Source organism: Amblyomma americanum, chromosome 9, assembly GCF_052857255.1.
Source record: "Amblyomma americanum isolate KBUSLIRL-KWMA chromosome 9, ASM5285725v1, whole genome shotgun sequence".
Classification (NCBI taxonomy): Eukaryota; Metazoa; Arthropoda; class Arachnida; order Ixodida; family Ixodidae; genus Amblyomma; species Amblyomma americanum.
This window is the reverse complement of record NC_135505.1, coordinates 96,784,081-96,797,423: the sequence shown is the minus strand read 5'-3', so window position 1 is coordinate 96,797,423 and position 13,343 is coordinate 96,784,081. Positions and strand designations below refer to the sequence as shown.

General features: G+C 46.3%; 1 protein-coding gene across 1 annotated transcript in view; it reads left to right on the top strand.

Annotated features, from left to right (window-relative positions):
• Positions 1-13,343, top strand: part of LOC144103825 (endothelin-converting enzyme 1-like) — a 176,128-nt gene that overhangs the window by 135,021 nt on the left and 27,764 nt on the right. The window contains exons 15-16 of the mRNA XM_077636526.1: positions 1,985-2,106; positions 13,253-13,312. Of these exons, the coding sequence (XP_077492652.1) occupies positions 1,985-2,106; positions 13,253-13,312 (182 nt within the window). The remainder of the gene's footprint in view (positions 1-1,984; positions 2,107-13,252; positions 13,313-13,343) is intronic.

The window sequence follows — 13,343 nt, the reverse complement described above, 5'->3', positions numbered from 1 at the left end:
TACATGCGGTACAGCTTTCCCATTTCAAGCAATATTTAAAAGACGAACATCCAGACACCTCAAAGTGTACAAGCGCAAGATCTACGAATCTGTCTTATAGTGCCTAAATGTGCCTCAACATCAGCCACTGTGTTTGTCGCTGGGGAGCATCCTGTTACTACATATATTGCGGTTGAAAGCATGAGAACACACATTCGGCATCTCACACGAGTTCAGAGTCATCATGTAAAAGCTCTTTTAGTAATCAGAACACATATTCCTTTTCCAAAAGCAAATGAAGCCAATCGTGCCTATCTTCATCCGCAGTTCACCCTTCTTCAAGACGGTGCTCACGCATATGGAGTCTGCATGAACCTCGGGTACGCCTCTGTATTCCGAAAATTACTGAGAAATTTGGTTCGTCATAGCGTGCTCTGAAACAAAAGAAATTGGATCATGTGCATTTTAAGCATAGTGACCACATACATATCTACACAGAATGTATACACAGATGGCCCAGTGAACTCAACAAGTTTTGCTGGGTCTGTGGTGATACTGGCCAATCCTATCTTAATAAAGGTAAGGACACCTATCTCACCTCTTCAAGCAGTGAGGAACTAGCTGCCCACTGGTTGCAGTTCAGTTCATCACCCAGGAATCTTCTCTTAACTGGACAGTTTTCACCGACTCTAAAGCAGCCCTCGAAGGACTGCACCCTGCACTACGCCGCGGGTCATACAAGCAACTCGGTGCGGAAATTTCAAGCTTAACCACAGCGTCACATTGCAAAAATATGACACAATTTTCGAGTGGCTGCAGGACGCTGCGGTACTAAAGGAATTCACCAGGCAGCGAGGCTGCCTGTTCTGCCCACAACAACGGGTTTATTGTCAATATCCCTGTAACGAGAGCTGACGCAGCCTATGGGCTTCGTACTTTAGCGCTGGAGCTCACACTTTAAGCGTGGAACACGGGAGAGGTCTGCAATTGTCGCCTCAGGGCATTGGACACCGGACTCCGCCTCGTCTTTCATGTGTCATAGCGTGTCGCGAAGCAACATTTCTGTCCCGTTAATGGCTCGACGTTTCCTTCACAAATCAATATGCTTTCCGGATTGGGATGGCCGACAGCTCTTCTTGTGAAAACTGTGCCTGCGAAGCGGCTATCCTTCCTCTTCTCTGTGAGTGCCCTGTCTTTGTGAATTGAAGACGTAAGCTGCATTGTGCTCTAGACCGCCTTCATGCTCACCCTTTCACATAGGCCAAGATCCTCGGTCCGCGGCCACAACAGTCGACTGTCATCAAGGCTTACAAGGCACTATTTAGTTTTACGAACGACTGCCTTGATTGACAGATGGTGACTGTATGTTTCCCATTGCATCTTTCTTCCCTTTTTGATACCCTCATTCCTTTCCCCAGTGCAGGTAGCCAACCGGAAGCCTTTCTGGTTAACAGCCCTGCCTTTCTCCTCTCTCTTTCTAGCGACCAGCAGTTCTAGCAAATACAGAGTCCGCTAGCAGACTGTGTGCGTCTAAGGCTAAAAAAATAATTCGGGCTTTCCTTTCAACATACATCTTGATACTTTACCTTTCAGTTTTTTCAAAAGGTGTGAAAAATGGTGATGACGCTAGACTCCCCGAAAATTTAAATCTCTATGCTCTTATAATTTTCATACATAAACAGAGGCCAGTAGTACCAAGAAATGTAGCGTTCAGTAGTGGACTGTGTGGCTTTAAGGCTAATTGAGATTATTACGAATTTATCTTATATATATATCTTGAAGCTCTTTCTCTACCTTTTCACAATTTTTGTCAGCGCTGGTGATGATGGTAGACTCCTCGACTTTTTAAAGTTGGATCTCCTTATAACTTCAACAATTAACGGTCAGCAGCTTTAGGACGTATAGCGTTGACTTGTATACGGTGCCGTCTTTAAGGCTAATAAAATAATTAGGGATTGCAAGTTTGCACATATTTTCACACTTTACTGTTCCGTTTTCTCAAAAGGCTTAAGTACTGGCAACCAATATGGACTGTGTACGAAATTCGGCAAAGACAACACTTCATACATTGAATTTAAGAACAGAACGAAATGCTTCATGGAGCAATACAGAGCACTCACGGAGCCGGTGAGTACGAGACAATTATTACCGCGCCTGCGTGAGCGATGAGTAAAGCATAGCGATATATGCGGATTTTCCCGACGAAAGTGATGACTATACTAGCAATACGTTACAAGTGGTATTTCTCATTGTCTTACATACTGATACTGGACGCGTTACGCAATTTTTGCTAATGTCTCCCTACTGAAAAATGTATAAAGGTGTGAACGGGTCAGCAAATAGGATTATGGCACATATGGTTTGGCTTTATAGGATGGACGTCCCGAAGCGGCTCAGTCTATGAGGGACGCCGTAGTGGAGGGCTCCGGATAATTTCGACCACCTGGGGTTCTTAACGGGCAGTAACAATGCACAGTACGCGGAATTTTCACATTTTTCCTCAATTCAAGTGCTACAGAAGTGGGCAGGTTCGAACCCACGACTTGCATGCACTGCGTGATGTAAGTGCACGATAATTAACCACGGGTAATGGTAGTTATACGGAGTTCTCTACTAAAGAGTCACTCAAAGGCTGAATCGCTTTGGAAGCTTCATCCTATAATGTTAAACGAAATGTGCCATAATCCTATTTTCTCCTATTCAAACCTGTACATATTTTTCAATAGGGCTGCCCCATCGCTTCGTTTTTAATAACTTTTATAGTATGCGCACTTTTTGGCACTCCGTGTAAACAGGAGTACCTCGATTCTCGATGTACTGCTGAAAAAAAAAGCACAAGTATTGCAGTTTGCGCAGTATTCTTACAGAGTATTGACGCACGGAGGGAAAGAACGATACAAGGCAGCGTGGTTGCTCTTATAAATCAATCTGCCGCGAGTCTGCAGCAAGACGATCTCTAAGTAGTTTGGAAAATTCGTGCGCAATGATGATTGAAATAAAGAAACAAAAGCGCAATCCACTAAGCAGAGTTCTTCGTTACGCTCTCGCTACGTATCCTTGAAGCGCATTTAAATAAACACATGTTACAAAGTGTAAAAAGGACAAAGTATGATATTCGCAGAAACAGCTGAGGTAGTGTTTATACAAACGTAACAAAGGAGGGACGGGTATATGTCGTGGCATGGTTCGTCTACGGAACTACTTGCTGAAAAGAAATCTCGATGAAATCATACAGTGAAAAGGAGAATTTGTTCATAGCGCGCTGAAATCAAAACAAAACTAGCCCAGGTTGGTTTATTATACATTTTACTGCGTTCCGTGCATAGCGTGTGTGTTTTTGGGTTATCTTCCGTAGTCTTTCATCATGATCTCTGTCATTTACGTGCGTTGCATAATACAAAATATGCTTTCAGTGCAGCTGGAGACGCCTCTTTTTACTTAAAGGGACATTGAGGAGAAATTGAAGTTGTCTTGTATTGATAGAATACCAGCTCATGATCACAAAAACACCGCTCTTACTGCAAACAAAGCGCTTGTAAGGTAGAAAATAGCAAGAACCAATATACAGGTATCGCCGCCACAGGCCAATCTCGCAAGTTCAAGCGTGGTGACGTCATAGGACAAGAGACGCCACCTTGGAGGAATTTTCCTTCCTATATGGGTCGCGAATCTCTGAGGCTGACAAAGGAAGGTGGCGCGGTTCAATATTGGAGTAAGTTTTGTTATAAAACCCATAGTGCACTCTTATCACACAAGGAAGACAGACAAAAGGCAACCTGAATGTTGCAAGCAAAGAAAACGGATGCTAGGCGGCGCCACAGGCGGACAGGAGAGTTTAGATTTGTTATGGCGCTTTGCGTCTATGAGCTTTGGGTGCCCCGTGGTTTTGTTTTTGACGCGGCTCGATATACAAGCGCCGAACAGCAGAGGAATTCCAAGTGCCGCTTCAAGTGCTAGTCAACCTTTGAAGGAGCCTGTTAAGGCTGGTCAGATGTTTGCCACGGTCGATGAAAAACTATGATGGTGCGATGGTCGGTGATCGTACAAGGCTGTTCGCAGTATAAAGAGTACTTGTGTCTTCGCACGCTCGCCCGGCGAAACATTCCCGGTTGTGCCAGCCAACTTCAAACTGCTTAACTAAAATCGCTTATTAGGGACGGGAAACAAGGTACAAGGTAGTTAAGAAAAATTGCTGATGGCCTAGCTCTGTTAGGCCAGGATATACGTAGTGAAAGCGCGGAAATGTTTGCATCGGAAGAGGGCATTCACTAGATGCGCCTTTATTGTTGGTTATAGCTTGAGCCGTCGTGGCGGACTGTTAGTGTCTCCGCCACAAACGCCAAAGGTCCTGGTTTGATTCCGAGCCTCGGCACAGAATTTTATTATTCAGTGAAAGGGCGGGAGGTTTCAGTGGCTCCCGTAGATGCCGCCACCGAATACGTTGGTTAGCGTTTAAGCGTAGGCTCTTTTAAGGCGATTTTATGCTCCGGCGTAACGCGCGCGCGCGCGCGCGCTGCACAGCGACGTCACGTCGGCCAAAGCGAACTGCGCTTGACCGCCGACGCGTTCGGCGGCTTCGGCGCACTTTGACCGCACTGGCGGAGACTTGAAGCATGTCCCTATTTCGCGCCGAGTGCGCCAGTCGCCGCCGGCCCGGCCAGACTGTTTCGGCTCCGCGGCGAGGTGCGCGTTGTGACGTAATTCAATAGCTTTGGCAGATTGGCGGAGCTGTTCTTTTCGAGCTCGGCTATTTTAATCCATTCACAGTACGCATTTGAAGGTGCATGCAAGTGGGCGAGAGAGCCCGATCCAGTGGACCCATTGGATCCAGCGGAAGCCGTTGAAGCGTCGTGCGTCGGCTTGTTTCAAGCCGCTAACTTTAAAACGTGCCCGCCCTCGAGCACCCATTCGTTTATTGTGGCAATAAATAAATAAATAACTTGGCCCTTGCAACCGTGGGAGACCTCGACGCCGCCTGCTGCATCGTGCAACCGCATCGTTCAAAGAATCACAACCCGTTGGCCCCAAAACCCCGGCCAGCCTCCGATGGGCGCAATGCCCCGACCTTGTCCTGGCCCCTCGCGACTCCCCGCACGGGGGTTATGATATTTAGTTTGCAACGGCTGCTCACGGTGTAACGGGGAAACGACCCGCCGGCGCCTAACCTAACCGTGGTCCCTCCCAAGCATTGCACGCTCTGTGGGGCTGAGGTCACTGAAATGCAGGCCGGAGGTTTTGCGAGAACTACGTCGTCGGGTTCGGGAACGGAATCCATCGTAACGCTGCCAAGACGCCGGTGCAAACGTAAACGAAGCGACGGTAGCGACCCCCGATAGATTGCCTCAACTTGCGGCGGAGGTAGCCTTCATTTGGTGTAGCTGCTAGACCGCACCGCTTTACGTCACATTTTACGTCACTCGGTCCTATGACGTCATAAGAGTTCTCGAGTTTGAATCGGAGCGGCGGGAAAACTTTTTTAACGTCGAATCCAAATTTCTTTGAAAAAATAACTTTTTGGGTCCGAGAAAAGCGGCAACAAAGCCATGAAATGCCGAACTATCAGGTTTTGCTAACAAACAAAATGATAGAGTTCTCCTCAGTGTCCCTTTAATGTCAAGTTGGTTGCATAAAGAAAATATAGAAGTTACGCTACTCTTCTTTCAGGGTGCTGTTTAATCAAGCCACACAAAGGTTATTTAAAATGATTGGGCGATAATCCAATTCTTGTTATTTTGCTTTGTTCAATTATATTCTACTGGCACATAGGCGTTTTCACGCACACTAGCTCAGTTCTAGTCTGTACTCCGCTATACGCGTTATAAGCAGCAACAAATATATTACAAATACGCACCTGAATTCTGTATAAGGACAAAAACTATGTTCAAAATAAAATTCTCCCGATCCCTTCGACATCTCTGGGCGCGGGCTAGCATCGTCGTGTGCAGTTTCCTGGAGTAAGATGCCCCAACCGATAAATTTTGTCGTTTTCTAGAATATAGTTTATTATAAATGAAGTCCAGAATAGTCTAAAATATAGTCTAAAATAGAATGTCTACAATATAACACGAAAAATAATTATTGTCGACCACTTAATGATTCTCACCTGTAGTTTAAACTCGCCCAGCCAGTCCCCCGACACATACCGTCTTGTTCGTGGCTGATACGCCAGCCGGAAACCTCAACTACCTGAACAGGCAAGCCACGTCCTTGTTCCTTGAAGTCCTCGCCCCTGGGGGGATTAAAGACGTGAGAGTCCACCCCTATAAAAGCATCATCGCCATTGATGTCACGGAGCGGAGCGCACTGCAAATTTTGACCGCCGTTAACAAACTCAGCGATATCTTTGTACGCTCCCATGTCCTCCAAGACAGTGGCACTGCAGCAGGCGTCATTTACAACTCGACATTTCCATTGGTCACGCTTATATGCCTGTTTTAATCAAACCAGCATCCAACAGCTTCTCAATAATGAAGTGTAGCACCTTGGAAGATCTTAGTGCATCAAGCTGACATTCAAGGGCGACTCCATGCCGTCGTATGTGATGGTTGGGCATTTTCGCCACCCGGTTCGACCTTTCGTGCCCAAGACACTTCAACGCAGAAAGTGCATGATGATCGGACACGTGAGTGGCGTCTTCAAGAACACCATCATGTGCCTTAGATGCTCTGAGTCACATAGCGGCGACGTTTGCCGCTCGACTACCTTGAAGTGTGCCAACTGCCGTGGCTCTCACGATTCCTCCTCGAAAGACTGTCCCCGCAAAGAACGAACGAGCAGTGCTGAAGCAAAAAGGGGGGGGGGGGCGACCATTCCATGCAGAGTGAGGCCGCTGCTAAGGTGTGACGACGTCTTTCGCATCGTCGAAGGGCTTCAGTGAAAGCCGTTACTTCTGCTAGGGAGGCTTCTAGCACTGCTGCATCTCGTCCTCCTCCTCCACCTGCCGTACTAAATCAAGGGAGCTCGGCGGTTGGTGAAGCCGGACTTGCTGCTTCGGACGCCACCTGGCCATCACTCTCGACACCCAGTGCTGGCCAGTACGTCCACTCGGCTAGCAAAGTCAATGACATCTCCAAGTTCTGCGGCTACTGTTGAACCAGAGAAAGGCCAAGACCTCTGCCGTGGCCAAGAACTGCAGTTTATAGCAGTGGTCAAGTCCGTCCAGAGTGCCATCCGCGCTGTGCTGGCAGGCCTGCGCACGCCAGCAGCACAGAATGCGCTGCAAGTACTGGACGCGCTAATTCCAGTTCTAGCGGCTCTACAGTAGCCGGAAGAATAGCTCCCCCAGCATTAATATCTTGAAAGCAGCTCAAGCAAGCCTTTTATTTCTCAATGGAGTGCCCACGAAGTCCAGTCCGGAATTTCAGATATTGGGCAATATATTTGCGTAAATAATGTCCCAATCCTTGTCATTTGTGAGCCGAACATACCAAATATATTGCGACTGTGAGGCTACAAGGCGTTTGCATCTCCCACGTACTGAGGGAACAGTAAAGTAATAGTCTGCATTTCGCGTGAACTTACGTATGCGCTTGATCTAGTTCCCCCCAATACCGACAATCAGAACGTTTGCCTAAGAGTGAAGAGGCGTAATCTCACGTTTACGCTTCTGGGTGCGTATCTGCCGCCATGAAGTGAATTTGACGCTGCACGATTGAGTGACTTGATAGCGGTTACACCCGGCCCTTGGCTTGTCATGGGTGACTTTAACGCTCACCACACCATGTGGAGAGGCGTTAGAATGAATATTAGGGGACGAAAGCTTATGTCCTTTGCCTCTGAATATGACCTTCAGTGTCTAAATGACGGCTCGCCAAACTATATCAAGGGACTACTTACAGCAGCTGCCTCGACTTGGCTTTCGTTTCCCGATGCCTTGTCAGCCGCGTCCAGTGGTTTACGGAGGTTGAAACCCGCAGGAGTGACCATATCCTTACATATATGTTCATCACTGACCTTTCCACTTGCACCTCTGCCACACGCATGCGATGCATCGATTGTTAAGTGTTTCAAGCACTTATGGAAGATGCTTGCAATAAAAGTTCCTCCGTTGGTTGGGATGGGAAAACTAAGGAGGCCATAGAAAACGGGACACAGTTATTCACCCCAACTAGAAAATACACGGAGTTTGGTATGGAACTGCCGCGCCTACGATCACTGCGACAGAGGGCTGATCGTAGATACCGACGCACGAAGTCCAGCCTTTACCTCAGGGATGCGATGCCGATGCAAAACAAAAGTCAGCGCAGAATTCAAGCCCTCCAGGCACAACGCTGGAGGTCATTCTGTGAAACTCTTGATGCAGAGAAACCTTTGTCACGCATCTGGAATGGCGTTCATGGCCTCCGAACATCCCCACACCAGCTTCACCTTTCAAGTCTCTCGCACCCTACCAACGATGTGGCGAGGTCGAGGCAGCTGAGTATTTCTGCGCTACGGTAGCAGGACCATCCACCCCATCGCGACGCTGCTTTGCAGCAATATCACTGGTTCTTGGGATTTTCCAATGGACCTTCCCTTCTCAGTAGAGGAACTTGATGCCGCGCTGGCTTGTTGCAGACGGTCATCATCGCCGGGACACAACGGTGTGCCATACTCTGCAGTTGCATACCTTGGACAAGAAGCTAGGCGTGTCTTTTTGGAGCATTAAAACAAATCATGGAATGAGAGCACTGTTCCAAACGAGTGCATGTCCAGCCGTCTAGTTGCGGACCTGATACCAGGGAAATCGCACTTGACCTGACATCATACCGTCCAATTGCACTGGCTAGCTGCGTTGGCAAAGTACTGAAAAGAATGTTATGTACTTACACGTATTGAGTGGCACCTGGAGCGGTACCTTATATATCCGGCTATAATGTCCGGTTTTCGACGTGGACGCTCTTCAATTCACAGCGAGGCTCACCTGGTGGCACCCATCTAGTGCCAAAAACGTTTGAAGCGCTTGACCGCGGCATTTCTCCTCGATATAAAGGGCGCATACGACAATGTCACTCACCAGACTATTTTGGACACTCTGAAAGCTACCGAGCTGGATGGTCACCTATTCCGCTGTATATGTAGTTATTTATCTAACAGATCTCTCTTTGTACAGATCTTCTCATTTCACTTCCCGTGGAGTACTGCTAGGTGGAGTGCTTATCCCAACGCTGTTCAACCTTACACTTGTTGGGCTTGTCGACATAGTACCACAGTAGGCGGCACTCTCAATCTATGCTCATGACATCTGTATCTGGGCAGCTTGAGTTACGCGCCCACAGGTTCGAGCAAGACTTCAAAAGGCGTCAAGTATTCTTGCCGCCTACATTCATCTTCCAGGTTTACAGATTTCAACCCCAAAGGACTCGCTTGTTACTTTTGCACGCAAGAACATGTCTCATTATACCATATGCATAAACAGCACAGCAATACCCTACGCAAAGAGCCATTGGTTTCTGAGAGTAAACATTGACCGAAATATATCATGGAGCCCCCTATTTCATTTCAGCGATTTCTCACTTTTTTGTCTTTCTTGGGGGAAATTCGTTGGGAGCGTCAGTGTGGTCGATGATGCAGCTCTACAATGCCTTCTTCATAGGAATTCTTCGCTACAGCTTCCCTGTACTTGGAAACATTCTTAAAACTAGCATACGAAGTCTGCAAAGCGTTCAAGTTCAAGCTCTCCGGAATTGAATGGGATAGGATTGCCGAAATGTGACACTACAGCCGCATCTGTACTCATCGCCCAGGAGCATCGAATCCCTACCTACCTGACAGTTGACGTAATAATAATAATAATAATAATAATAATAATAATAATAATAATATTAATTGGTTTTTGGGGAAAGGAAATGGAGCAGTACCTGTCTCATATATCGTTGGACACCTGAACCGCGCCGTAAGGGCAGAGATTAAGAGGGGGAGTGAAAGAAGAAAGGAAGAAAGAGGTTCTGTAGTGGAGGGCTCCGGAATCATTTCGACAACCTGGGGATCTCTGACGTGCACTGACATCGCACAGCACACGGGCGCCTTAGCGTTTTTGGGGGAACATTTTCGACACATATCCCTCGTTGCCTCTCACCATCTTGCCAGTGTACCTATTACCAGGCCACGCACATCGTTTACAAACGCCATTGATGCACATCGTGCCATTATGCCATCTCAGTTTACACACGCCTCTGGACCGTCCTCGCCACTTTGGAGCCTGCACAGTCCCCGTGTGCTTCTTTCATTACCTGGCATCAGGAAGAAGATTGATTTATCGCCAATAGAACTAAAACAAGTCACTCTTCAATATTTTTATGAGCACCATTCAAACCGGCTGCACATCTATACCGACGGCTTAGTGAACCCAACCAGTTCTTCGGGCTCCGTGGTCATCCCCGCAAGGACTACAGAAATTAGATTTAGGATAGCTCACTAGACTTATTCGACGGCTGCAGAACTCACTGCTGTTCGCATCGCCATTGAACACATCAATCAGCAGCGCCCTCAGCAGTGGTCAATTGCCACCGATTCCAAAGCTGCCCTCAAATGCTTACAATCTTTTCGCCGTGTAGTCCATGAACCATTGGTCGCTGAAATCCGACAGCTGCATCACAGTGGCTAAATAAAGGGCATAACAATATCTACCAATGGCTACCTGGGCACAGCGGCATATCAAGCAATCACCGCCCGGATGAGTTCGCGCGAACTGACCACCACGACGGCGATTTTGTGTCGATCCGCTTTTCGAAGCGCATTACGCAGCGGGCAGACTTCCCGTCTTGCGCGGAACATCACGCTTGCCGCGTGGAATTCCGGCCAATTTTTCAATTGACGTTTAAATGCCTTGGACCCAGATCTGAAGCTCCGACGTCCATCCGGCCTACTACGACATGAAGAAACTTTGCTCTGTCGCCTGTGGCATGATGTAGCTTTCACCAGTACCATTACTCGTTCTTAATCGGTATGGCTGATAGCCCTGCTTGTGCTATCTACGGTATGACGAGACTATATTCCACATTCTTTGCGACTGCCCTGCCTACAGCGCCGAAAGGCAGTCGATCTGCCGTGCACTGGAGTGTCCAGATTCACGCCCGCTGAGAGAAATGAATATTCTCGGCCACTGGCTGCGGTAATCGTCGGCGGTGAAGACCTCCAAGGCAATGCTCCGCTTCTTGCGAACTTTTTGCCTGCACGATAGGCTGTGACTTTAACGAACGCTGACTATTGATAGTGACTCCTTTCTTTTTCGTTTTTCATCCCCCCACCCCTTTTCCACGTGAAGGGTAGGAAACCGATTATTCTTCCGGTTAACCTCCCTGACTTTCCTCTACTGTACAAGAAGAGTATATTATTCCGACACCATGCTTTCCTATTCTTTTTCCTCCTCCTTCATTTGCTAACCGTTGTCACTATAAACCAGCAAATTTTCTAAGCACACCTAGAAATTCAGGAGATGCACTGTTTTTTGACGTCAAGTCATTTATGAAGGAAATTTTTTTCTATACCTTGAGACAGCCTCATTACAGCCGTTGAATCCGCAGACCCTCTGGATTATTCTGCCATTTATCGTGAAACATACTCAGCTATTCTGGACAAAAGTATTTTTGAGCAGGAAACTTTTTATGTATGCCATTTTCTCATATAATCTAAGACTTAACTGTAACAATCAATGTGTCCAGATATCACCCGACGGCAGTTTTGTATATTTTTTTCTTTTAACGTTTTTGCTATCGTCAAAAGCGTTCCCCAATAGTTTTCAATGGCAGCCCTAACTTTTCGATGCAATTGCTTGAAACACTTAAAAAGAAAGCTTTTGCTACATATCAGAATTATGAACCTTTATATTCAATATTACCATAACAGTGTCTTAAAATTCTCCAATTTTTTAAATTTGTGCCCGTGAAAGCTATACTTGCTTACGACGTTTTGGGCGTCATCTGAAGCTGATGCGACTGTTCAGTATGGCTTTACAAGCTTCATTTCTTAGGACGGCGATGTGCACCGATACTTAGCGTCAGCAAACATTGGCTTACTATTCTGAGCAGTTTAAAGCCTTTGAACGCGATTTTCATTTTTTTTCAATTCTTTAAATTATTTACCTGAGCAGTTACGCACTCTAAATATTCTTAAGTAGCATCATAAAGCATTGGCTTTACATTGTGAGCATTATGGGGCCCTTTAACCAACCACCGTTTTCTGTTATTTCAGAAGTAAATTAAATTCAATGATTTAATTAAGTCGCCATTGCGCATCACGCACCAATCAGTCATCTGTAACAAGAACGACCAATTGCCATGATGCGATTATTGCTTTACGCAGCCCCCGATTATTTCTGAGAAGCGGTGCCGACTATTACTACACCGACCGCTTTCGAACGAACGAGCTGTTACGCTATCGCGTGAAACGCACCCCGTTAGTTTCCTAAGGCAGCCTTAATTAGTCGGCGCGAGCACCAAACAAAGTTTAAAAGAAACATTTTGGCACATTCATCTAATACAAGACTCTCATCAATATGTAGAATGCAGTATCTTGCACTATACCCCCAGTTGCCTGAGTGTTACTGTAAAAAAAATACCCTACTGATTTTCTTTTGCAGTGTTAAGCGATGAGAGCACAGAAAAAAGTTTAAAAGCAGGATTTTGCTAAGCATATGGAAGGTTAGACCGATATCTACATTATGTACATAAAACATTATGTTCTCTTGTCCCCGTCAGGTTTTCTTGGAATAAAAGCGCAAGCATGTTCTACAGAGGTGATTTTCATGCACATATTGTTTGTCAGAAGATTTTACTCGTGCAGACTGAAGTAAAACAAAGCAATTTTCATGAAGTGCTTCATTGCTGAAGATCCCAGTTTCTCATCACAGTGTTTTGCGTGAAGGCAGCTGCTCCTTTCTGACACATTGCATGACGATGCCTGACAGCGCATGATTTCTCTTCATTGTTGGCGTAAGGGAGTACAGCACCCTTTTAAAAAATTGACTGCAGTAGACTTTGATGCCACCAGAAGAGATAAGCCACAAGGCATGGATGGTGTTATGCATGGTCTCTGGAGAATAGAAAGTGAGCTCAATTGCAAAAAACAATACAAAACATATGGCAATTGTAAATCCTTACGGTGTGTGGTGCAACACGGTAGCCTTTATTGGACAATAAAATATTTGTAACCATGGTGCAACTAGCAAAGTATTCGGAATGGTGTCGCTACTCAGCGCGCGTACCTATGCGGTTAAAGGTATTAAAGAGCTTTTTCCTTTTTTATAGTAATAAAATAGGTGTAGAATGCTTATTGCTGAAAGTTTCTTTTCCAGGTTTACTACCATATATCGGATGCCTCTGTAGAGAGAAGTGAATCAGAATGCATGAAAGATGTGAGTACTTTTGATGTAATTTTCTTGGTAA